The sequence below is a fragment of the Aspergillus multicolor genome, assembly GCF_047715735.1.
Source record: "Aspergillus multicolor strain CBS 133.54 unplaced genomic scaffold BDW74scaffold_21, whole genome shotgun sequence".
Lineage (NCBI taxonomy): Eukaryota > Fungi > Ascomycota > Eurotiomycetes > Eurotiales > Aspergillaceae > Aspergillus > Aspergillus multicolor.
The window spans coordinates 427,372-451,406 of NW_027395972.1; the positions used below are offsets into that span (position 1 = coordinate 427,372).

Genomic DNA, 24,035 nt, shown 5'->3' on the forward strand with positions numbered 1-24,035 from the left:
TTCCTCGACCGCTTTAGAACTTGCACATCGAAGGCGTTCAAAGTTGCGTGGGCGAGAACGTGCCCTCCCTGCTTCTACATACCGAGCGCCTCTCTTCGGGATTTCGCAGGAGACACTGTGTCCATTAGCCAAAGCCGCTTTCCAAGGAATGAGATAAGACATGTCTACCGCGGGCTGAGTCTCTTGTGCTTGAAGAGTGTCTGTGCGGGCCTAGATGCTTTCGCTCGCAGCTACCCGGCGGCCTTGATGATGTTCTTCCGAGCAGCAATTGAGGGAGGAGCAACGCAGAGCCCTCGCCGCTGCCCTAGGCCATGCGTTCTCTTTCTTCCCCTTCAACTTCCTTTTAGGCTGAGTCTATAGTCGGTCTGGAGCCTCATCCGACAAAGCGAAGCTAGTCAAAGCAACAACTCGAAAGAAGCGTCTGCCCTGCCGGAGATAGAGCCGATGGTTCGATTGTATGCCACACTTCGATGACCCTTCTTCGGCACCGACAAAGACCTGAAAGAGGGTAGCAAATCTCTTTTTCTTGGGTGCAAGCCATGGACGGCCTGCTTCGGGCTGGATCGAAAACCCTGATCATGTCCCGTGATGGATGCGATTTGTTTCTATCGACCATACACACTAATCTTCGCCTAGTGAAAAGTCATCAGTCATCAGCTCAAGATGTCTACCCCCGCTCATATCACGTATGACCATTTTGCGATAAAGAAGGAAGCGGCCAAGGTGGCCCAGCTTTTGGATGAAGATGGCGTGCCAAATGTACTGGTTGGCTGGTCCGCGATTGCCTTGGTCGGGGGCGATTTTGCTAACAACGTAAGATAGCCTTTTCCTCTCCACCAACCTAGCTAACCGCAGCCTCTATTAGGACCTTCACTTTGTGGTACTCGATGACAAGTCCACATTAGCCGTTAATGCCCTTGTTTGCGATGGCTAAAGTCCGTGCGTAAATCCAACGTGTCGAGACTTCCTGGAAGACCGCATCCCTGAGATGTACCAGCTTACGCACCAGACGCGGGAGCAGCAAGCCGTTAGGAGCTATGAGTTTTGCAGAGAGCAGTATCACCCGCCTGGCTATGCCCACTTCCACATGTCCAATGATGTGACCCTTCACCTACATTACAAGTCTCGCCTTCTGTGGTGGATTAGGGATGAGGATTTCCGCGTTGGGCCACCGGCGCAAGACAACCCTTACTTTGTCGTCTCAACGAACGCGGCCCGCCTGCCCGCCTGCGATTTGCCTGCCTGGCCTGGTCCCATCGAGTTTATGCAGTTCATGCCAACCGGAGCCGGCGATACCCAAGGGTGCTCGGGCCCTTGGTTGGACCTCTGCCCGGTCAAAGTCTTGTTAGCAGCGGCGCAGGTCAAGATGGCCCTTCTTGGCGTCTGTCAGAATCTGCACCACTATCGTCGACTGGACTGGTTCTGGTTCTCAATGCTGTACGAGCTTGCGGAGCGAAAGCTTCCTGGCGAGAGCGTAGTCATCAAGTACCAGCTGGACGTGCCCGAGCTACAAGCCTTTTGGGACCAATTCCGCGGACACGTTGAGGTGGCAGATAATCGCAATATTTTTGAACCCCTGCTGAAATACCGTGCCAGCCTGCTGGCAGCCAACAAGCTGCCTCATATCCTCGAGGGGTCCCCGCGGCCCGACGATGTTTTTGTCATGAATAAGCTGCGCGTTACCAAGAGCGAGGCACTATGCCTTGTCAACCAGAAGATATTCCCCTGGGTTGCTTGTAAGCGGTGCATTGTTTACCGCTAGTGGTGTTGGCGCTTTAATATGTCTTCAAGTTGCTGAGTCTTTTGTTTATTGCCGCCCCTGTTGCTCTCTTACCCCCCTAACTCTATACATTATAAGCTCTGATCTTTTCTTGACCGTTCGCGTAGTATGTTCACCTAGAGCTCCTCCTACCCATGTATGCCTGCAGTACTTCTAAACCTACCATGTCATTTGCTGCGCCTATGTATTTCCTGGCACAGAGCTAACCAGGACTTGTCTGGTCACTGGTGGATACTTTGTATCGACCTGCCACAAATGGTGCGTTCTAGCCGAGAGCCACTCGTGGCCCGTCCCATTCTTCCAGTTGAAGATAACTCTGTTTATGGCGATTGGTGTAGGCAGACCTTCACCCGGGGAGGCCTGACGATGGTCCTGAGGTCGCCATCCTCGCACCCCTCACGGCATTCCGACCCATCGGGGGCTCCATCTCTCTCCGCTTGGTAGTCCTCATCCTTGTTTGTATCCGACCTGTCCGCCCCCCGCCTACTTCTGTCGCCGCAGTAGGAATTTTGTCGCTGCCGAATGAGAGCTACGCATTAGTATCCGATCGGTGTTTAGCTGGAGGATCCGCAGCTGCAGCTATTCTGGGATCAGTTCCGTGGGCACATCGACGTCGCGGCGGACTGCAATGTCTTCGAGCCCCTGTGGGCCTATCGTCGTCGCATGTTTACAGTCAACAAGCTGCCCGAGTTACCGAAAGACCGCATGTCAAGGCGTCCATTTCTTGTCATGACCAAGCACCACGTTAGTGAGGATAGCGCCGAGGAATATTATATGCGGGATGGTAAAACCCTTCCGTGGGTTATGTGTAAGCGCGACATGTCGCTAGCCTGAGGGGTTTTTTTTTTGCTTCTATGTCGGTTACCGTGTTTTGCTTCTGGCTCTGACCTATGGCAATCCCCCTCCCCTTTCTCTAGTTATTTCATATATGTACCGTACCGTCCAATCCGTGCCGTTTGTATTTGCCTGGGAATGCCCCTCTAGAAACGCTGTTGATTTGCTCTTTTGGTGAGAAAGTTCACCCATGTAATCTTTGATGGTGCAAGCTGACTGTCTTTGCTTGTAGTCAGCGTGCTTGAGTGCCGACTAGTGAAACAAAGCGCAGCTCTGGCCCTTGGGTTGGGTTGTACCCTGTCAAGGTCCTGCTGACTGCCATCCATGTTAAGATGGCCTTGCTTTGCAGATGCATCAACTAGACGAGCCGGAGCTCCAGACCCTCTGGACCAGTTCCGCGGCCATGTGGGCGTGACGACTGACTATAACATCTTTGCGCCTCTGCTTGAATACGGGGCCGGCTTCTAGCAACCAACCAGCTGCCTTTATCTGCCCGCCAGATATGCGTCGACAACTGACATTTTTGCCTCGACCAAAGAGCCGGTTATTTTGGAGGACGCACTCCGACTTCCTGAAAGCTCTTTCCCCAGCGTTATCCTCAAACGAAACGCTCCGACTGAACCCTCTGGTTAAGGTATTGTGCTCTTTCGCTTGTGGTTTGAGGACTACCTGCCACTTGGTTTATTTTGTTTTTGGATCCAACCCATCCCCTTCGTATCCATCACATCATACCATTCTCATTTCCAGATATCCTTGCCAAAGCGGCGTCTCCCTACCCTTCTGCAATCCAAGCTGACTGCGTCTTACCCGTAGCATTCTCCCTCTGCATCCCCTCCCTCCCCCGGATCGTTCAGAATCAGAGGGGAGGCGCTTAGAGCACCGCAACGGGGCTATGCACCCTGCAGTTCCGAGATGATCTCTGCAGTCCAAAACGACCTGGCCGCTCCATTCGTAGCTTGCCCCTCCATCACGTCTGCCGAAAGCCGTCGCAATCCCGAACGACACCATCTCCGCCCGCGTGCTTTGAGGCCTCCCTCTGATATGTACCCGCTGCTGCGCTTGGACATCTCCCGATCATCAAATCGCATTCTCAACGGGGCAACTAGGTGACCCGCGATCGCGGGCTGCGCTTCGCAGTTGAATCGAAGTTCCAACGGGATGCAGCGCTGGTTTTCGGGATTCCTAACTGAAGCAAGACGGGGGTTGAGACCGGCATCCCCATGCGAAATATCTCGGTGCTAGCCGCAGTGGGTGAGTCAGTGGAGGCAAGGTGTTGTATATAGATAGTATCTGAAGTCTCCTGTATCTGAAGCGCGTACTAACTAGTGTTTTAGGGACGCAGCGGAGAATTGGTTCTGTGGTGGCCAACATCGGAGAATCGGATGCCCTGGCGGCCGGAAATCTTGGCACCTGGCGGCCTTGGCACTCACTTCCACCGCGGACTTGGCGGATATGGATGGCTGTTCGCGGCGACGATTAGGCCAGAGGGCTTGCACTTTGATCCTGATGGCAGGCAGGCGTCATAATCGAGCACATATAAACCCTTGCTGTCGAGCGTAACCACACCCAGACACCCAGCCTATTACTTATGGTCGTCGCCGAATAATCCGCACAACAATTGCGTACAACCTACGCACCCCCGCTCTTATCAATGAAAGAGCGGGCGCGATGCCTCCTGCGCAACCGTTGTGGAGGCTAAGGACCTAATTTCCTAACGCTAAATCAACTTGTTCTAACCAGGTATCCCCGAATTCTCACGGGTTTACAAAGACGACAACCCTCGGCAGTACGGAGGAATCCCCTGATTGGGCCTAGTGTTTCCTATGGTACCGGTATGCTAAGGTGGTCTTGTCTGCCTCACAGCCGGGCCCGGTACCGCAGGGCCCCCCCCCCCCCCCCCCCCCCCCCCCCCCCTTTCAAAAAGAGATAGCACCAAGCGCAGCCCCGCCCAACAGCGCGCGTAGCGCAACGACAACGCGTCCGATTGTTTCGACCATGGTTTCCATTTTTCGCCGAAGTTCGTCTCCAAGAGTGCCACCTTGAGCTGTCTTCCCTCGCAATATTTCGCGGAGAAAATGGCGGACAGTCTCTCTTGACGCTCTCGACGTCTCCTTCCTCGTTCCTCGATGAAAATAAAGGCGAAGATGGAGAGATACCAGCCAGCAGGACGCAATGCAGTTCCAGAGCGACGGTCTAGTCTCACCTACATCCGCCGGCCGCGTCTTCTCTTCGCGCCCGACGCATACGCTTACGCATAGCACACGGAGCCCAGCCGGAGACTTGTCTCCATCGTTTTCCGTGACGCACGGCGGGGCGCCGAGATTTTGGCCTCATGCTGTCTGCTGACACCAATCGATATCGGCATCGACATCGACGTCGGCATTCCGGCAGGGCCGAGAGTGCTTTAGGTAGGCCCCGGCTGGCGCTCGGGAGCGTTACTGCGTTCTCAAGGTACGCAGATGGCTTCGACTCGAAACGGCTCGGCGGCTGGCGGCTGGCAGGACTAAGCTACCGTACTCTAGCAGAGGCCACGGGACTCCTCACGCAACTGCGAAAAATGCGGCGAGATTGCGGGACGGGGATGGACCTTGATCGTAGCGGGTCTGGCTACCTAGGATGGGGTCTGTCATCGTTATCCAATTTCCATTAAGGTAATGTACCCCACCCCCCGGTGCTCATGGCCATGCCAGCGGCGGCGCTCTCCCTGTCGGGGTCAGGTTGGTTATTAGTGTTCCTACTTTGACAGACAGCGGAGATAGACGACTAAGCCCAAGGTTTGGTGTTGATTGCAAGAGAGAAGCGCATAGAACGGAGGAATGGTGCTGGCAGATCCTATGGGTATTACTATTGGGTAGCCCGTGCTGTGTGCTATCTCATTCTGCATCCATGATTGAACCTTATCTACCATAGATTCTATGCGCACCTTCTACCGATATAGTACGCCATTTCTATCACTTGCACCGTACGCAGTGGAGACACCCAACCCCGACCCCAACCCCCTCCACCAACGCACAGAAACAGATCGTCCCAATACCTCCTACTGCCCATCCTCCCCCCTCTCCCTCCCCTCCTCCTCCCTCACCAACTCCTCAATAAACCCATTAACCCAGTACCCCCTCAACCCATCCCTCCCCATCCCCTTCGCGCCTTTAATGAACCCCTTACATTTCGCCGACCCACAATTACACTCAAACGCCTGGTCCATCTCCCACTCAGAACTCGGGTAGAAGAACGTCAGCGGGTCGCCCTTGCTCAGCGGTTTATCGTCGACAACGCGAACTTCCATCTTCTCCATGTCGAAGATCACGCTGGGGGAGCAGGAGTGGTTGCAGTACACCAGGTCGGAGTTTAGTTCGATGTGGGCGTCCCGCGAGATTTGCACGCTTGTGTAGGCTTTGCGCGAGAGGGTGGTGCCGGTTATTTTTGTGAAGAGGGAGCCTGGAGGGAGGGAGACTAGGCTTGTTGCGGAGGAGGCGAATGCTGCTGGGCTGCGGTGGACGCGGATTAGGTCTGGGTGTGTGGGGGGTGGGTGGGTGGATGAGGGTGTGGTTGTTTTCGCGGGCGCTGGGGTGGGCGGTTGATTTTCGATGGCGACGGGCATTTTAGCTTTATTTTTGAGATTGTGAGGAGACGAAGATGAAGAGGTAGAGGTAGAGAAGAAAGAGGAAGTGGTGGAGGAGGCGTCGAGGGGTAGTAGTGTTTATGGATGACGTTGACGTTGACTTGACTTGAACCGAGGAATGTCTGGCCGCAAGCGGGACTGTGGGCCAGCCACTGCTCTACCTCCGCACCTTATTTGCGCTTTCCTGGCACAGCAGCTGCAGCTAGAATACTTAGGCTAGAGCGCTTGGGGATGATCTCCGTCCACCCGAGGTACGCGTCGATCATTGGTTTTACTACCGTACTGTGCCTGAATATCTGCCGAGGCATTTGCATTTGCTTTCTTACCGTACCGTATCACTCCGTCGCATTCCAGACAATAACAATAATATTCCAAGCTAGTCTAGGTAAGTAAAGTCCTCAACGCCCCCCCACCAAGCCACCTCTCCAAATTCCTCGCAACCTCCTTATACCACCCAAGGATCTGCTCATCGCCGTATCCCATATGCGGCGTCAGCAGCACCTCGCTCGTCCCATCCCTCCCCCACCTCGTACTCCGCCACACACTGTCCGTCGGCAGGGGCTCCGTCTCAAAGACATCGAGCGCGACGCCCGCGATCCCGCCCCTCTCAACACACTCCAATAGCGCGGTTTCATCAACCAGGGGCCCGCGACTCGTATTCACCAGCACCGCGCTCTTCTTCATCCAGCTAAGTTCCTGGGCTCCAATAACGCCTCGACTCCGGTCGGAGAGGACATAGTGCAGACTGACTACATCGGCGGTCTCAAAGAATTCCTGCTTTTCAGTCACAGCTTTGAAAACACCCCTCTCCAACCCAAGTTCCATCGCAACCTGATCGGCCTTCTCTTGTGTTAAATTCGCGCTCCACGCAATAACATCCATCCCAAACGCAGTGGCTGCAATCTTTCCAACCTGCGCGCCGAGTTTCCCCAATCCCACTAAGCCAAGCGTCTTCCCCGAAATACTCATACCCAACGACCCCTGCCAGTACCCCCTCTCACTCTTGAGACCCGCATCATCCCTTGCAACATGCCTCGCGAGCCCCAAAATCAGCGCCCACGTATGCTGCACCGTCGAATGCACACCAGGACCGCGCGTCTCCGTCCCCGCAACAGGGATCCCGCGCTCAGCGCAATAGTCTGTATCAATCGCGCGATTCCGCGTCCCCGTTGTAAGGATCAGTTTTAGGTTTGGGAGGTTCGAAAGTGTGGACTTCGATAGTGGGGTTCGCTCGCGCATGGCGAGGATTATGTCGTAGTCGTGGAGGCGGGTTATTAGCTGGCTTTGTTGTGTGGGGTCGCGCGGGTCGAGGGTTGATGGGAAGTGTGTTATTGAGATGCGGTCTTGGAGGTGTCTGAAGTGCGGGGCTGCGATGCCTTGGTAGTCATCGAGAATGGCGAGTTTAGGTTTTGGGGGAGACATTTTGGTGTAGTGATGCTTTGTAAAGATGGGTGTTTGTGAGAGGAAGGATTGGATTGGATTGGGGATGGATTGTGCGGGGTGGAGGGGTTTATAGACGGGGGAGAGTTTAGCCGTGCTCCAGTGCTCGGGGGTGGGTTCGGATATGGGCGGATGGTGTCCACGACAAATACCACTGCAATGTGTATACCAGTACACTGACGGTCACTCTTATACTCCCAGGTTTGGCACTGGCTTTTCTGTCTTGACCCCTGTTCCTCTGGAAAGGAACTGCTGTGATGGAGGGTTTGACTATATATATTAATGAACAGAGCAGGCCAAGTTCTTGTCTATAACTGGCGGAAGCTATTATTCTTTTCTTGACAGAGGTTATCAAATTTTACTGTTGATTACGTCCCCTATACAAAAGTCTCTAGTTAGTCTATACTTTGCAAAGCGATGGAGCACACCCCAAATCATGGTTCCTGGAAGTCAAAACTGAGAGGACTATGACGAGAAAGTTAGCGAGCTTCTCAAGGCCGGATTAATTGCTACAAGAATGTGGTTGGGCTTGTCTTGGGACTGAAAATTTATTTTCTTTATATCAACGTAATGGGCTAGCCGGGAACTAGCCTTCCTTGCTCCATGGTAATGCTTGTTACTTATACATCTAATCCGTAGTGCATAGACGACCTCTTCTATCCGGCAGGAACCCCCCACCCTCCACCCCCAGGACTGTTAACCTCCATACGCTCGCCAAGCTCCAGCATCAACTCCGCCTTTCCCCCAACCGAGATCTTCTCCCTCTCTGACTTGTCTCCCTTCCACCTCCACACAAAGTTCTCGCCCACCACCCCCTCTCCGCCCCCGTTCATCCCATACGGCGCAAACACCCGCCGGTCACTTAGAATACTACAGCGGAGCGGAATCCTTGCTTCAACGACCCTCCGCGCCCCATCGCCGCCCTTGAACCTCCCTACCCCGCCACTCCCAGTCCGAATTGCATGCTCCCGCACCAGCACAGGCGTCCGCTTCTCAACGACCTCCACATCCGTGATCCGCGTGTTGGTGCTATGGCATTGTATCGCGCTTTCTCCATCCCACCCAGGACCAGCGCCACAACCGCCGCCCACCGTCTCGCCGTAATTCCACCCGGGCTTAATCATCCCACTGGCATCACGCCCGCCAATCCCCCACCCGAAGCTATTCGCGCACCCCGAAAACGCGGCTACGGCCCCGAATGCTCGCAATATCGCGTCGATGATTCGTTGGCTAGCGAGTGTGCTTCCGCAGATCGCGACACCCGCACTTGGATTCAGGGCGCTGCCACTCGGCACGCGGATCTCGATGGGCGCTAGACACCCATCGTTCAAGGGGATGTCGAGGTCAAGAAGACACCGCGTTGTATACAGGACCGCGCTGTGCGTTACGGATATTGGACAGTTGTAGTTTGACCATGTTTGTGGACCGGTCCCTGCGAAATCGTACACTGCGCTGCCCGTGGCCTTGTCAATGCTGATCGTGACGGTGATCTTCGTCCCGTTGTCTAGATAATCTGTCCCCGAGAGCTTTTGGCCATGAGTGCGAGCGATTTGTTTGAAGAATGTTCGCACCGCGCCCTCCGCGTTGCTCTGGATGCCCTTCATATGCGTGTGCACGGTGGACAGCCCCATCTCATCCACAAGCTTTCGCAGGAGCGTGATACCGCGCTGGTTCGATGCAATCTGCGCTTTAATGTCGCTGATGTTGTCTGCTAGCCGACGCGTCGGGCTACAGCCTGGTTTATCCCCCGCGGCTTTGAACGCAGCGGCCACTTCGTCCTCCAGGAAGACCCCGTCCGATACAATCTTCATAGATTTCACGTTCAGCCCTTCTTCCCAGAGCTCCTTGGAGTCTGGCATCATGGCGCTGATTCCGCGGCCGCCGATGTCGGTGTGGTGGCCGCGGGCGGCGACGTAGAAGGACGGCTCTGCGTTAGACATCGACGTGAAAACAGGACTGATAACTGTGAGATCGGGCAGATGCGTCCCACCGCAGTCGGGGTGATTGCTTAGCAGGACATCACCCGGTTTAAGTTTACCCGCCCAAAGGCGGTGCTGGTATTGGATTGCGTACTGCATTGAGCCGAGATGGATGGGGATGTGCGGGGCGTTGGCGACGAGTTTCCCGTCTGCAGAGAAGACGGCGCAGGAGAAGTCGAGGCGTTCTTTAATGGAGGTTGAGATAGAGGTACGTTGGAGAGTGGTGCCCATTTGTTCGGCGATGGCCATGAATCGGTGTGAGGAGATGGAGAGAGTGATGGGGGATATGCTTGCTGTTTCATTTTCTGCGTCGATCTCGGACTTGTTCTTGGATACGTCTAAAGACAAGGACTGATATTGGCCGTATTCGAGGATGATATGCGAGGAAAGGATGTATGCGTGCCAGGCCGGCTCGACGAGAATGGTTTGCGTGTTGTCGATTATGAGCGCTGGACCGCGGACGACGGTTTCCTTGAGGTTCGAGAGGTGGTGCAAGGGTACCGACTGCCAGGCGGAGTCCAAAAAGACATTCGTGTATGCTTCGGCAATTGTAAAGACAGGCTTCGCTTTGAGCTGCTCCAGCGCCGGGAATGGTGCGGAAGACGACGAAGAGGACGTGCCGCTGCGACCGGTTCCACGGACCTGCAGCGAGTCCACAATGACCGGTCTCTGCAGTGTGAATGCAAACTCGCGCTGGTGCGTATTTCGAAATGCTTCGCCAAAGTCGTGGTCGTCTGGTCTGCCAATGACGAGATTGGTGTCGGTGCCTTGATATCGCAGACTCAAGGACTCTTCAAACTGAATGCACTCGAGGCTTGCGCCTTGGGACTGAAGATCTGCCCTCACCCTCTCTTTGAGCGTGGCCAGCTTTGCATTAATCCCAGGCAGCACCGACATCTCAAAAGCCCCAACATGCGGCTCCACTGCATCCGCCTTGAGCTCGGTTTGCGAAATGCCCACAGCAGACAGGATTGACGAGTATTTGTGGATCAGGATCCGCCTGATCCCCAGTCTCTGCGCAATCGAGCAGGCATGCTGTCCACCCGCGCCGCCAAAGCTGACCAGATTATGCCGCTCTGGATGGAAGCCTCTTGCCTCCGTCGCATTGCGGATAGGCCTGCTCATGGTCTCATTCGCAACCTCCAAGAACCCAAGGGCCACCTGCTCAGGTGTCAGACTCTGGCCCGTCTGCTCATTAACCTCAAGCGTGAGTTCGCTGAATTTTGCCGCCACAACCTCACTGTCCAGCGCCTCATCCGCCCGCGGCCCAAAGATCTTCGGAAACACCGCCGGTACTAAACGTCCCAGAAACAGATTCGCATCAGTCACCGTCAGTGGCCCGCCCTTGCGATAACATGCCGGACCTGGATGCGAACCCGCGCTCTCAGGCCCAACAGCGAACAGCCCGTTCCGCAGCCCCAACACCGACCCGCCCCCCGCCGCGACCGTCGCGATATTTAGCATGGGAATGTTAATATTCCGCCCCGCAATGCTCGTCTGGCTCAGGTAGTCATACGCACCATCGAACCGCGATACATCCGTACTCGTGCCACCCATGTCGAAACCGATAACAGGTGTTCTGTCAACGGGATCAAAGCACGTTTTCGCGACACCAACAACACCCCCCGCCGGCCCGGAAAGTAGGGCTTCGTTTCCGCGGAACCGCGCCGCACTGCGAAGCCCGCCATCGCTGCACATGAAGTCCACGCGCGCGGGAGGCGTCGAGAATCCAGCCTCGAACGCGGAGATGTACTCGCGGACCAGTGGGTATAGGGCGGCCTCAGAGCACACGGAGTTGCTGCGGTCGAGGAACTTGATTGTGGGCGAGATGGAGGAGGAGTTCGTCACGTACTTGAAGCCCATTGACTCTGCGAGCGAGGCCACGCATTTCTCGTGCGACGGGTACAGATACGAGTGCAGAAAGGCGATGGCCAGCGAAGTGTATCCTTCCTCTTGCAGTTGGCGGAGCTGCGCGCGGACTTGTGTTAGGTCCACGCGCTTCAGGACCCGGATTACCTCGCCGCTTTCTGTGCGGACCAGATCTGAATCGGTGAGCTCGGCGTTCTTATCTAGCGGCCATGGATTCAGGTCGTAATCTTCGACTGTTATCCTCTCGTCGATTTCTACCACGGTGTCATGCAGGGGCTGTGCCTTGCGGACTTTCAGATCGAACAGTTTCGGACGTGTCTGGTCGCCAATGAAGCAGATGTCTTTAAACCCTTTCGTTGTGAGGAAGGCAAATTTCTCGCCTTTGCCTTGGAGCAAGGCGTTGGTGGCGATGGTCGTTCCGATTCGACATGAGGCAATCCGGGACCCGTCGAGCTTGGTGTCTTTAGGGATTGAACAACCGGTAGCCTCCTCGAGAACGCGTCGGATTGCCTCGGTGGGTGCGTCGCGATAGTTTGCTGGATCTTCGGAGAGAAGTTTGAAGATCTGGTCGGGGGCATTGGGCGTCTGCACGAGCACATCGCAGAAGGTGCCGCCGCGGTCTGCCAGGCGTCAATATAGGACTCTAGAAGAAGGTGAGGGGTGTGGTGCGTAGAGTATCATACCTATTGAGATGCTGATGTCAGGGGCCGCCATTGCTACCACTGACTGCCTGCTGCAATGCTGGTTATACCAGGCATTTTATATACCCCATACCCACCTGGCCATCTCAACCCTCGTGGTGCGCCTCCAAGTGGGTCAAGTGCACTTGCAAAGAAAATGCAAAGATAACGCCATCCAATTGCGCCATCGCGAACGATAACTTCGCCAATAACCATCGCAGGCCGATAAGCTTGCAGCCGCGGCTCCACTGCATCCCGCCCTCCCTCTTCTCCAACGTCGGACACCCCCCGCCAGAAATTCCCGCACACAGTCATGAATGCTCACGCTAGGACCCAGATGCATCGCTTCCGTTTACAGCGACAGTCGCCTGAGCCTCGTCTCGGGCCACTGTCAGGAACAGGAGGGGTATCGTCAGACACTCTTTCGCCAGCCTTATCTAATGAAAAGGCAGGAGCAGCAACAGGGACAGCCTCGCGCCCCGCCTGCGACCGCTGCCGGCGATTGAAGAAGCGATGCAGCAGGGGCTTGCCTGGGTGTAGTGCTTGCTTGCATGCTGGTCGGCGGTGCTCGTATCAAGCGGCGCAGGAAAGGGCGCAGGTTCTCTCGAGGGTTGTTGGGGAGATGGAAGTTGGAACGGGGATGGGCGTTGCTGCTCAGGCTCCTGCCCCCGTCCCCAGCACACCGGTCGCGACTGCCACTTTGACTACGACGGCAGCTACAACCACGACAATCACCGACCCAACCGTCCTCATCGACGCGTTCTTCCACCATGTCCACCGCGCTTATCCGTTCATTGACGAGGAGCGCATCAGGAACGCTTCGCTTGAGGGTCGTGTGGACGGTGTGCTTGACTCGCAGGATCCCGATGCAATTGTACGGTTCAGCATCACTATATCTCGCTGTATGTCGTTCAAGCCTAACAATTCATTAGATCCTCTTCATGATCATGGTAATTGGCTACACAAGCCTTCAGCGCTCCGGCCAGGCACCACCCGGCCTACCTGCAAGTTTCACGTTCGCCGTCCCCTACGCGACCATACTCCAGCGGTGCATCATGCACGAGAGCCTCGACTCAATACAGATCTTGGTCCTACTGACGTTATACTCCCTCTTCGATGCATGCGGTCCCTCACCATGGTCGCTAGTCGGCATCATTACCCGGCAAGCGCAAGCCCAGGGCCTCACGCGCGCTCCGCCCCCATCAGAAAGGCTTACTCCAAAGGCTATCGAACTCCGTCGCCGCCTATTTTGGAGTATTTACGGGCTTGATCGCATGGTCTCTGTGTCCGTGGGTTCATACCCCGGGTTCAGAATCGGCGCAGAGACAGACATAGACATTACGACAGAGATTCCCCTTCCCGCCATCACCGTCGCGGAATTCGCATCACCTCACCGCGCTGAACACGCCTCCATGCTACAAGTCACACGGCATGTCATCGACCTGCGCTGTCTCGAAGCCCGCATCCTATCAACCATCCATCTCCAGCGCAAGACTGCCCTGGCGACCCTCACGCTCACCGACAGAAACACCCTGGCCTCCAACCTCCGCGCCCAGATCGAGAACTGGTATAGCCACGGCTGTCTCATTGCACGACCGGAGTTGGATAACGTGCGGCTGCACGATACACTGGGGTGGCTGAATGCGCGGTACTACCATCTTCTCCTGCTGCTCTATTACCCGTGTGCGTTCAATGCCCGCGGTGCGCTTCCGTCGTCCCTTCACCGGCAACAGACGCACGGACAAGGACAAGACCAAGCTACCGCACTCCTGCAGCTCGTCCGCAAGTTTACGCAGTATAACCGCCTTCTCCTCGCTTATCGCCAGCTCCCCCTAAACCGTGTGACGCTGAGCCGACTCTTCCCGGCGTGCCTGGTGCTGCTGTACTGCGTGGGCCGGGGCGTGAGCCCATTTTCCGCGCATACCGAGGCTCGGGCGCTAGTTGAGATCCTCGAGAGCTTTTCCGAGTCGTGGCACCATGCACAGCGGTTAGCTAGAATCCTAGCCGGGGTGAGTGACCTTGTCACGACTGCCCACCATGGCGATGCCAGCGATAAAGAAGGAGGACTACGCTCGCTGCGGGCCGAGCTAGTTGGTCTCACCGACGAGGCTCTTGGGCGATCAAATTGCTATCAGGATATGGAGGATTGGAATTCGGACTCGAGCTCATACTGGGAAGGTGTAGCTGGAGCTGCTGGCGTGTCGTATACTCGGGCGGAAGACGAGTCGCCAAATATGACTGTGCTGTCGGAGCACGAGGCGAGTATGTTTGCGTGCTCATTTCTGTAACGAGCAGAGTACGAGTCAGCGAAAATTAGGGGATGCTAACAAGCCTCAACGTCGCTCTGCTCTACCCCGATCGTTCAGGCTGGCTGTACCTCCAGAGCCCCACTGCCGCCCGAACAGGCGATTTTCGTCGGAAGCCCTAAATCGCCACTTGCAGCTCGCGATTGCGCAATACATGCGGGCTGTAGGTGCTATAAAACACCAGCCGTACATATTTTGCACTTCACGGAGTGCCGCCGAAGAATTCCAGAAGTATGGCGCAGGACACCTCCCTCGCACTCCCTAAGGCGCCTCTAGACCCTACCATCACCCAGCATCCACTACCAACCACACCACCATCATCCACCAATGCGGCGTCCACTACACTCCCAGTCGAAAAAGGCCTCCGTCGTTTTTTCCACTGGCACGATCCCGGCACCAGCCGTGCAGACAAATGGCTGATCCTCAAACTCGACTGGTTCCTCTTAAGCTACAGCTGCCTTGTCTTCTTCATCAAACAGCTGGACGGGAACAACATAACAAACGCCTATTCCTCCGGCATGTCGGCAGACCTTAACTTCGGCCCGGGCAACGAACTCAGCTGGATGAACACATACTTCAGCATCGGTGTCATAATCGGCGGGCCGATCTCCACGCTGCTCCTCACAAAACTCCGCCCCCGCCTCTGGCTGACAACCTGCCTCTTCATCTGGTCGCTCTTCGTGCTCTTTCTATACAAAGCATCTTCAGCTCCGACATTCTACGCACTACGTTTCTGCATCGGCCTTTTCGAGTCTGCCGCCTGGCCCGGCATCCAGTATGTCCTGGGCTGCTGGTACACGCGCTCCGAGATCGCGCGACGCAGCGGGCTGTTCGTCATGTCTGGAGTGCTCGGTCAAATGTTCTCAGGCTACCTGCAGAGCGCACTGTACGCGGGGATGGAGGGGAAGGGCGGACTGCGCGCGTGGCGGTGGCTGTTTATCTTCGACTTTGTGCTTGCCGTCCCCGTAGCGGTTTACGGGCTCCTCTGTTACCCCGACACCCCTGAGACAACGCGCGCGTTCTACTTGAGCGATTGGGAGCGGAGACGCGCGCTAGAGCGCATGGAGGTTGACGGGCGCGCAGCGAGGCCAGACCTGAAGCTTGACTTGGATCTTGTCAAGCGCGTGTTGCAATCATGGCAGGTCTACGCATTCTCGATCGCGTATGCGCTGTGGTCGCTGACCTGCGGGTCTTACGTCCTGCAGTACTTCACGCTCTGGCTGAAGAGTACAGGCGCCTACACTGTCCCACAAATAAACAGCATCCCGACGTCATTGGGAGCCGTGAATCTAGTTTTCATGCTGGGAACAGGCTACATCGTCGACATGCTAGGCTCTAGCTATCGAGGCCACGTCTGCTTCGCCGTAGGCTGCCTTTGGATCTTCTGCTACGCAATCTTCGTGCACTGGGATGTTCCCGATGCTCTAAAGATGGCTGCATTCGTGCTAAATGGCTGCTATGGGTGCTTTACGCCGCTGCTGGCGGGCTGGGTGAACAGTGTTTGTGGCGGCGACCAGCAGCTGCGCGCGTTTGTGCTGGGGTTTATGGTTAGTCTGGGCCAGGCCGTGGTCATTCCATTCCAGCAGCTACAGTTTCCGAGTGGGGAGGCACCGGAGTTCAAGGGGACACATGGGTGGGCGAGTGGGTTGGTTTTTGTGGTTGTTTTGACGCTGTTTACGGGGGTTGGGATTGATGGGCTGGAGTGGTTCTTTAATAGAAAGAGGGTTAAAGATGAGGGCACGAGGATAGCGGGGGAGTCTGAGAGTCAGCCCTAATTCCTTGCATCATTAGCCAGCGACTAGTTTGAGCTAGTCTAGGGCAACGTAGTTGATTCTTTCCCCAGTCTTACTAAAGCTCCCTTCCCTTCCAGCGGTAGCATATAAAACCCCTCTTCCTCCCCTCTTCCTTCCTCTCTCTCAATCATATCTACCCACCTACCCACTTCCAGCTTTCAACATCCTTTTACCGCAATGCCCCCACCCAAAGACAGCTTCATAAAAATCAACAACGCAACCCTCGCCTACACCCTATCCGGCCCCGCCTCAGGCCAACTCCTCATAACCCTCCACGGCGGCCGCGGCTTCGGCACCCACTACTCCGACCACGCCGCCTACGCGGCCCTAGCAGAAGACGGGTACCGTGTCCTCTCTTTCACGTACCGCGGCCACGGCTCGAGCTCCCGCACGGAGCCGTATACGTTCAGGCAGATTGTCGAGGATGTTGAGGCGCTGCGGGTTCATTTCACTGCTGGAAACGGGGCCGCGGGCGAGGGCGAAAGCCGGTCCATCGAAAGCGTAGAGAAGGGCGGGGACAATGGCAATGGGAGCCGCAGTGGCAAGATTGTCCTGATCGGCGGCAGCTTCGGCGGGTTCCTGGCGCTGCAGTACGCGATTGAGTTCCCAGATAATGTCTCACATTTGGTGTTAAGGGGGACGGCGGGGAGTTGGCATCGTATGATACCCTACCCGTCCTTATCCCTACCCATCAACACATAGCTGGCATGCTGACTAGAGTCTAGATGAAGAAGAGGCCCTATCAACACTGCAACAACGCCTATCCGCTGGCCTCGCGCCGAGCATGAGCGTCTCCATGCTCCGCGATAAGATCTTCGGGTCGTTTGCCAGCGATGATGAGTTCAGGCTTGTTATGCATGCTGCTGCGCCGCTTTATGTTGAGCGCGAGAACCTTGATGCGGATAAGGCCCTGGAACGGAATTTGGAGACTGTGTTTAATGCTGAGGCGCATAGTATGTTGACTCTTCACCTTGCATCCTTTCAACTGAATACTTTTCGTAGTTGGACTTTGGTATGGTCTGGGGCGCTTGCTAACGCTTTTTGCTTTTCTGTCATAGATGCGCTTTACGCGCCGAGCGAAAAATACTTCGATTATCTTGCTGACCTCGGCAAGATAACGGCTAAGACGCTTGTTATCGTTGGCGAGCACGACTGGATCTGTCCACCAGAGCAGTCGCGGGTCCTGGCAGAGGGGATCCGCGGTGCGAGGCTGGTTGTTGTGCCCGGCGCCAATCATAGTGTGCATTTGGAGAAGAAGGAGGTCGTTTTGGGGGCGATTCGAGAGATCCTTGTTTAGATGGTATCTGGCTTTCATGAAGTTAGCTGCTGTTGCGTCGTTTGGTCGTAATCAGTCCGGGGGAGGACTTGCCCATTCATTTGAGTCCTCGAGAACAACCCATATGTTCTAGAAGCCAGGGGGTATAAGAGGCCACTCCTCCTCATCGGACACATCCACCCCGTCTAGCAGCCGTCTGGCCCCCTTAGTCTTTGTGTAATCCGCCGCCCTCAGCCCATCATTATCTCGTACTTTTGGATCAGCCCCGTGCTCAAGCAACATTCTGATCTCACTAGTCCAGCCCATCCTCGCCGCATAGAAGAGCGCTGTTCTCCCGGAGAGATCTACGGCATGCACATCCGCACCGTAATCCAACAACCGCTCCAGCACAGCGCCGCCAATCCTCTCCGCGGCATACGAGAGCGGTGTCCTCGCAGCATGATCTCTAGAATTAGGGTCCGCGCCACTGACCAAAATTGCTGTTACCAGGCCCGGCAGGCCCCATAGTACCGCACGGTGGAGCGCAGTGAGGCCATCGTCGTCGCGGTCTTCAATATCCGTAAGCGGGGCGCTTATGGATCTGGCCTTACTGATTAGCTCCAGGACGGGTTTTAACCGCGCCCCCCTGTCTATCAGCAGTTCTATGAGCTCGGAATTATCGTCTACAGCGTAAAAGAGCGGAGTTCCACCGGTGTGGTCCGCTGCTTCTATGTTTGCACCAGCATCTAGAAGGAGCTCTGCGATGGTCACGGCGTCTGTGTCGGTCCGGTATACAGAACATAGAATCAACGGTGTCCACCCTGATAACTCGCCCGCTTCTAGGTCAGCACCAGCGGCAATAAGGAGACTGACCATGGATGGCATACCATCCATGGCTGCGTGGTGCAGTGGTGTGAAGCCTTCGTAGTCTTTGCATTTGGTGCTGGCGCCAATCGAAAGAAGGCCTTTGGCTACGGCTTCCAGGTTCAGCCTTGTTGCTTGAGAGAGAGGTGTCTTGCCGAGTGCACCGGACTCAGCGAGCAGGCGGGGAAGGTCTAGTTGGCTGGTTTTGGACGTGGCAAACAGAAGGGGCACGTTCTTTCTGCGATCATGACTCAAGAGTCTTTTCCCGAATGTGCTTGTGGTGAATAGGATTTTGGTGGCTTCTTCGTGGCCTGCTCTTGCTGCCGCGAGGTTATACTCAATAATGTTATCCTTCATGATCCACTGTGTATTGGGAAAGTTCGTCAGAAACGCCGCTTGGGGAATTCCATGCTCAGATGCCTCATTTGCATGGTACAAGATGTGCTCTACAGCGTACTGAAGGAACGGGTATTCCTGAAGGATAGATGCCAGCAGAAGCTTGGCTTCCCGGGTGTCTGCGTTTGGCATCCTCGCAGCATGCGCAAATCGAAACGACAAGTCCATCAACACATAGTTCAAACAGCTGATTTTCAGAGCCTCGTGGCTGGGCCCTGGAGCGATGGATCCCAGTCCTATTTCGGTGAACCCAGGACTGCGAAGGAAATCCCGAACCGACTCATGGATAAACTGTATCTCAAGCCCCTGGTCCGAGCTATTTACCTGAGCAAGGCCCTTGGAAGAATCAAGCACGAACTTCAGCATCACATCTTCTGTAACCCTGTGCGCCGTCCAATCGGCCAGAAACCCCGGGTCCGGTTCGGTTCCCGCGAGGATGGCAAAGTAGAGCTCTGTCGGCCCCAAAGGGCGGTTCGCGTACAGGATCCACTGCAGGCAAAGTAAAGTAGCGTCCCTGTCATGGTTGTCCCTCGTCAAGAGGTCTTTCAGCAATGCGTGCAGTCCATCCGGTATCTCCTTGAGGCGTCGCTTGATCGTGTGGACGCGACCTCGATCAAATTCTTTATTGAGAATCCGTACGACTAGCGCTACCCACAGAAAGACACCGGATGCTCGCTCAGTGATCCCGTCTTTAATCTGCTGGACGTGATCCCCGTGTCCGATCCTAAGCTCCGAATACACGTAGTCGAGAATGTCTTGTCTGTGCCCATCCTGATCTTGAAGAACCAGCTCGATATTGTGCGAAATCGTGACATGGGGGTAATGTCGGCTGGAGAAGCATACGAAAAGCCTGACTTTGTGGGAGACAGCTAGCTCACCCAATTCCTCGAAGAAACATAGCATGTCCCGAACCTCTTCTTCATCACATTCGTCAAGAGCATCGATATAGACAGCCAGCGGGCGTTCCTGGAGTTTCTCTACTGCAGCGGAGAGAAGCGACTTTAGCGTTTCGATTTCCCAAGCCGGGGGTGGGTTACCAGCTACTCTTGTTGGAACCATGTCAAATATACTTTGGAGGTCGGGAAACGCGTCCAGCAGCTGGAAAGCAAGAGAGCGATACATGCCAACCACAGTCTTTTCCAATGCGTTGCCTCTGGCATTGAAGAAAAAGGATAGCACTGGCACATTAAATGGATCGTGGACCATCTGCAAAGAAACAAACTTCATGATCGTCGACTTGCCTGACCCGGGCTTTCCTTTGATCCAGAGGAATCCATGATGTTGGTCAAAGTAATTCTCGTCAAGCCAGTTCTTATATTCTTGAGTGTCCAAAAGCCACTGACAAGTCTTGTTATGCGCCATCTTGATCGTTTCGAACCGACTGTGCAGCTGCTGGAAGCTCAATGACTCTAGATATAACTGCCGTTGCTCCGCCGATAGATGGCGGGTAGGGTGATCCGGTTTGTCGCGTGTCGAGCTGGGAAGATACAGCAGGATCTCTCTAGCACATGCAGCAGCGGTGGCGGCCGCGAGCGGCTGGAAGGCCTTGTTCTTATGAGAGTCGGCGTAGTCGCAGATGCCCCGAACAACCAGGCACGGGAAAAGATTCACTACCCCAGCAGCCTCCATCTCGAAGCATAGGACACCACCGAGGTTGGTACTACTCTTGTCTCTTGTAGTCCCATCCTTGATGACCAGATTCCCCGAAGCGACCGTGCCAAAGAATATACCAATATCGCCATCGCGCTTCAGGCGCTGAACCACCATGTCTCTAACGCAACGGTCGCAAGTGTCCCCGCCGACGTGGTCATAGGAAGAACGGAAGAGAACATCCTCAGCAGCCGGTATCTGCTCCCGAGTCCGGGCCTTAATGTTCCCCTTTCCAGCGTCCAAATTCGACGTAAATCGCGATACGGCACTCAACAACTCCTGACTCGGCGCGTTCAAATACCCGACCCGTTGAAATCCACCAGGAAGCGTCTTCCCAAAGTCATACTGCACCACACCTCCATATTGTCCATCCGGATGCCCCACCACCACATCACCAAGTCGAATATCCGCCTTATCGCTCGGGGCCCCACCCGCAATTCCCACAAGGAGGGCGTGCTTTATCGACGGGAACGCAGCGCGCATTCGCTCGGTCGCCGCAGCGGCGGCGTTGGTGCCCATTTGCCCCGCGGGGAGACAGGTAATCACGATGTCATGGTTATGGATACGGCCGGTCAAGAAGTCGGTCTCGTCGTATAGCTCGTCAAGGACGGATTTCGCGGCGACGTATTCGAGGGGGAGAGGGCAGATCCAGCCGATTGTGAAATCTGTGGAGCGCGGGCGGCGGGTTTTCATCGTGGGAGACTCTCTTTAGAGGAATGCATTGCGAACTTCGTCGAAAGAAACAGGCGCGAGACAAAAGTTGGAGATGAATCTAAGGTGAAGAAGAGTTGAAAAGTTGAAGAGAGGGAGCGGGGAAAGACAAGCGGCGACCTCTCAGCCTCGTGGGGGCCAGGGCTGAGCGAGCTAGCCTCAAATGGCACCAGCTTCAACTGCGCCTACCTTGCACGGTGGTCGGATTAGAGTCAGGGGGCTGAGACTGGCGCATGATCTGATCTATCCCGTCGTCCATGCTGGAACACCACGAATGGGCTGTTTCAGGCCGTTCGGATAAAGTACGCGCCCTGTCGGTATTCGAGGCCCTCGAATTAGGGCTTCGGGACATTTATCCGACGTATGAGATGATAAGGACTTGCTGGGAGAGTTCATGATGGATTGATGCTTGGAGTCATGGGAAGGGAGGAGGAAAAAGATGAAGCGGAGGAGGATGAGACGAAGGAGAGGATGGAGAGCGAGGGGAAAAGCCTCGTCAGGCACCGCCGCCGGGCTAAACCCGACCAGACTTGACACGAGCTCCCCTTCTTCAGCCAAAAGAAAGACCACGGAACCAATCCATTGACCTTCTCTGCTGCTGACCTCGGGGATCAACAGATACAAAATGATCATCGAGTCGCCACTTAAATCTGGACATTTTCATGCCCACCACGAGGACTACCGTGCTTCAAGTCGCACACTCCAAGATATAGACAGGTAATATTAATTTGCTTCGACTCTTACTCGATTGGTGCCATTTTTGAATTGTCTTCAACAGTGGATACTATTCCCAGAGACTAATCTAGCCACGTTCACCCAGGTCCAACACCACCTTCACCCGTCTGTCGCAGCGTCCCCGTCCCCTCGCTTCGCTAGATAGAGTGTGAATAACAATCTATGGTACTCTCGCCCATTTCCCGTCTCCGGTACCCATTTGCCAACGTCGCTTAAAAGAAGATCGGGTGTGGCTCCCCAAACTACGCAGATGTCAGTTAGTACAGGACTGGAGACCAAGTGGAAGTACTAACCTTTAGAGGATCGTTGAACCGCAGGTTCCTGTTCAACCCGCTAATCGCCTTCAAGTCATCCCCATCCAGCTCAAAGTCCGTCGACTTCAAGTTCTGCACCAGGCGCTCAGGGTTGCCACTCTTGGGAATCACCGCGACACCCCTCTGCGTCGCCCAGCGCAATAACACCTGCGCCGGTGTTCGCCCCAGCTTCTTCGCGATCTCCACAACAACAGGGTGTTCCAGCAAAAGAGGCGCATTCTTCGCGTCCTCCGCGTCAAGCTCAATGTACGAGCTAGGTCCGAACGAACTGTACGCCGTTACCGCAATCCCCTGGTCCTGGGTGTACTTGACCAGAACCTCCTGGGTTAGGTACGGGTGGTGCTCGATCTGCAGAGTCGCGGGCTTGATACGCGCGTACCGCAGCAAATCCAACAAGAGGCCGCCGTTGAAGTTGCTGATCCCAATCGCCTTGGTCAGGCCGGCGTCAACGAGCTTCTCCATCGCTTGCCAGGTTTCCTGCACGGAGGCCGTGCCGGCGGGGAACTCGGGCCCGTCGGGGGGAGGATATTGAGTCGCCGGGTCAACGTACTCGAGCGAGACGGGGAAGTGCATGAGGAAGAGGTCGAAGTAGTCGATCTTCCAGTCAGAGAGCTGACGCTTCGTGATCGGGGCCACTTTGTCAGCGTCGTGGAAGTTGTTCCAGAGCTTGGAGACGATGAAGAGGTCTTCGCGCTTGATAAGGCCGTCTTTTATTGCGCGGGCTACGCCTTCGCCGCATTCGACTTCGTTTTCGTAGACTGCATAGGTTAGTATGGATCATTAAGGATCTGTTTGCTGGTGCGGTCAAGGACCCACTGCAAGCGCCGTCCAGAAGACGGTATCCCGCCTTGATGGCGTTGTAGACCTGGTCAGCGCTGGTCTCACGACTGAGTTTCCACGTGCCGAAACCCACGATGGGCATCTTGACGCCGGTGTTCAGGGTGATGCTGGGGACGGCCATGGCGAAAGAATAACTGGGCTAGGAAATTGCTTTGTTTGGATGAAGTAGAATGTTGATGGTGATGAGAGATTCTGGACACCAGTTCAAGGCGGGCATTTATAGCATCTCGAAGGCCTTGAGCGCTCCCAGTCACGATCTGCATATTGCTCATTAGCATACCAGATTCCAATGCTTACACATTCGATTGACGAACTTCATCGACATTCTGAGGTCAGAAGCGATGTTCCTCGCGAGACGCACGACGCGCGCGACACCGGAGCTATCCTCTGCATCTCCAGCTACTCCGTACAGTACATAGGTAGTAGCTGAAATTTGGAGCCAGTGTCGGAGTCCTGATTTGGAGTCGACCTACGTCATTGGAAAGGGTACCTGGCTGTAGTTGTACTTGGCCTTATCATATCAGCTACCTGCCAAATGTACCGATTGGCGGATCGCGCGTCCCGCGCGCCTCGTTGCGGGTGGGCCCTAACTACTCAGGTAGGTACGGCTCGGAGTTGGAGTTGAGAGACCCCGGTGTTTTTTGGCAGTACTGTACCTTGCTATCTCTACCGCAATCTCGGGAGAATTGATCGGGTAGCGTGTGCGAGTTTTACTGCGTGAATGGCTCGGGCTTCTCCTAGATCCCATCATCGCTTTGGTAGTGTAGGGTGCAAGCCCAGCCAACCCATGTCAGACGTACATTGACTGTATGTCCTTCAGTGCTCGCATGGCTCCAAGTCTTTCAGAAGCAGAACGTGTAACAAAATGTGCCCACTAAATACACTACACTCGCGGATACCTTTGAGCCCTAAAACGTCGGTCCACTATGGTACCATAGGTAGGGGATGACACCAAATTATCACCAAC

At 55.2% G+C, this 24,035-nt stretch overlaps 8 protein-coding genes across 8 annotated transcripts; 4 read left to right on the forward strand and 4 right to left on the reverse strand.

Annotated features, from left to right (window-relative positions):
- Positions 1-663: 663 nt before the first annotated feature.
- On the forward strand, positions 664-2,614 carry BDW74DRAFT_180338 (uncharacterized protein; the record flags this gene model as incomplete). The annotated part of the gene is made up of 5 exons (XM_073729719.1): positions 664-813; positions 866-919; positions 998-1,736; positions 2,123-2,280; positions 2,339-2,614. 5 exons carry the CDS (start codon positions 664-666, stop codon positions 2,612-2,614), a joined length of 1,377 nt encoding a protein of 458 aa, XP_073581775.1.
- A 3,037-nt stretch (positions 2,615-5,651) lies between these two features.
- Positions 5,652-7,658, reverse strand: BDW74DRAFT_186639 (uncharacterized protein; the record flags this gene model as incomplete). Its single annotated transcript, XM_073731298.1, has 3 exons — positions 5,652-6,220; positions 6,520-6,524; positions 6,688-7,658. 3 exons carry the CDS (start codon positions 7,656-7,658, stop codon positions 5,652-5,654), a joined length of 1,545 nt encoding a protein of 514 aa, XP_073581776.1.
- A 674-nt stretch (positions 7,659-8,332) lies between these two features.
- BDW74DRAFT_186640 (uncharacterized protein) lies at positions 8,333-12,238 on the reverse strand (the record flags this gene model as incomplete). The annotated part of the gene is made up of 2 exons (XM_073731299.1): positions 8,333-12,144; positions 12,208-12,238. 2 exons carry the CDS (start codon positions 12,236-12,238, stop codon positions 8,333-8,335), a joined length of 3,843 nt encoding a protein of 1,280 aa, XP_073581777.1.
- Positions 12,239-12,826: 588 nt separating this feature from the next.
- BDW74DRAFT_180342 (fungal specific transcription factor domain-containing protein) lies at positions 12,827-14,492 on the forward strand (the record flags this gene model as incomplete). The annotated part of the gene is made up of 2 exons (XM_073729720.1): positions 12,827-13,078; positions 13,137-14,492. 2 exons carry the CDS (start codon positions 12,827-12,829, stop codon positions 14,490-14,492), a joined length of 1,608 nt encoding a protein of 535 aa, XP_073581778.1.
- Positions 14,493-14,743: 251 nt separating this feature from the next.
- BDW74DRAFT_186641 (uncharacterized protein) lies at positions 14,744-16,285 on the forward strand (the record flags this gene model as incomplete). Its single annotated transcript, XM_073731300.1, has 2 exons — positions 14,744-14,844; positions 14,911-16,285. The coding sequence occupies 2 exons, from the start codon at positions 14,744-14,746 to the stop codon at positions 16,283-16,285; spliced, it is 1,476 nt and encodes a 491-aa protein (XP_073581779.1).
- A 195-nt stretch (positions 16,286-16,480) lies between these two features.
- Positions 16,481-17,600, forward strand: BDW74DRAFT_180344 (alpha/beta fold hydrolase; the record flags this gene model as incomplete). Its single annotated transcript, XM_073729721.1, has 3 exons — positions 16,481-16,961; positions 17,029-17,256; positions 17,362-17,600. The coding sequence occupies 3 exons, from the start codon at positions 16,481-16,483 to the stop codon at positions 17,598-17,600; spliced, it is 948 nt and encodes a 315-aa protein (XP_073581780.1).
- A 3,688-nt stretch (positions 17,601-21,288) lies between these two features.
- Positions 21,289-21,573, reverse strand: BDW74DRAFT_56136 (uncharacterized protein). The gene has a single exon (XM_073733170.1). The coding sequence runs from the start codon at positions 21,529-21,531 to the stop codon at positions 21,355-21,357; it is 177 nt and encodes a 58-aa protein (XP_073581781.1). The 5' UTR covers positions 21,532-21,573; the 3' UTR covers positions 21,289-21,354.
- Positions 21,574-22,126: 553 nt separating this feature from the next.
- Positions 22,127-23,252, reverse strand: BDW74DRAFT_186647 (uncharacterized protein; the record flags this gene model as incomplete). Its single annotated transcript, XM_073731301.1, has 3 exons — positions 23,045-23,252; positions 22,208-22,986; positions 22,127-22,156 (listed from the first exon to the last, which is right to left on the reverse strand). Exons 1-3 carry the CDS (start codon positions 23,187-23,189, stop codon positions 22,127-22,129), a joined length of 954 nt encoding a protein of 317 aa, XP_073581782.1. The 5' UTR covers positions 23,190-23,252.
- Between the last annotated feature and the right edge of the window lie 783 nt (positions 23,253-24,035).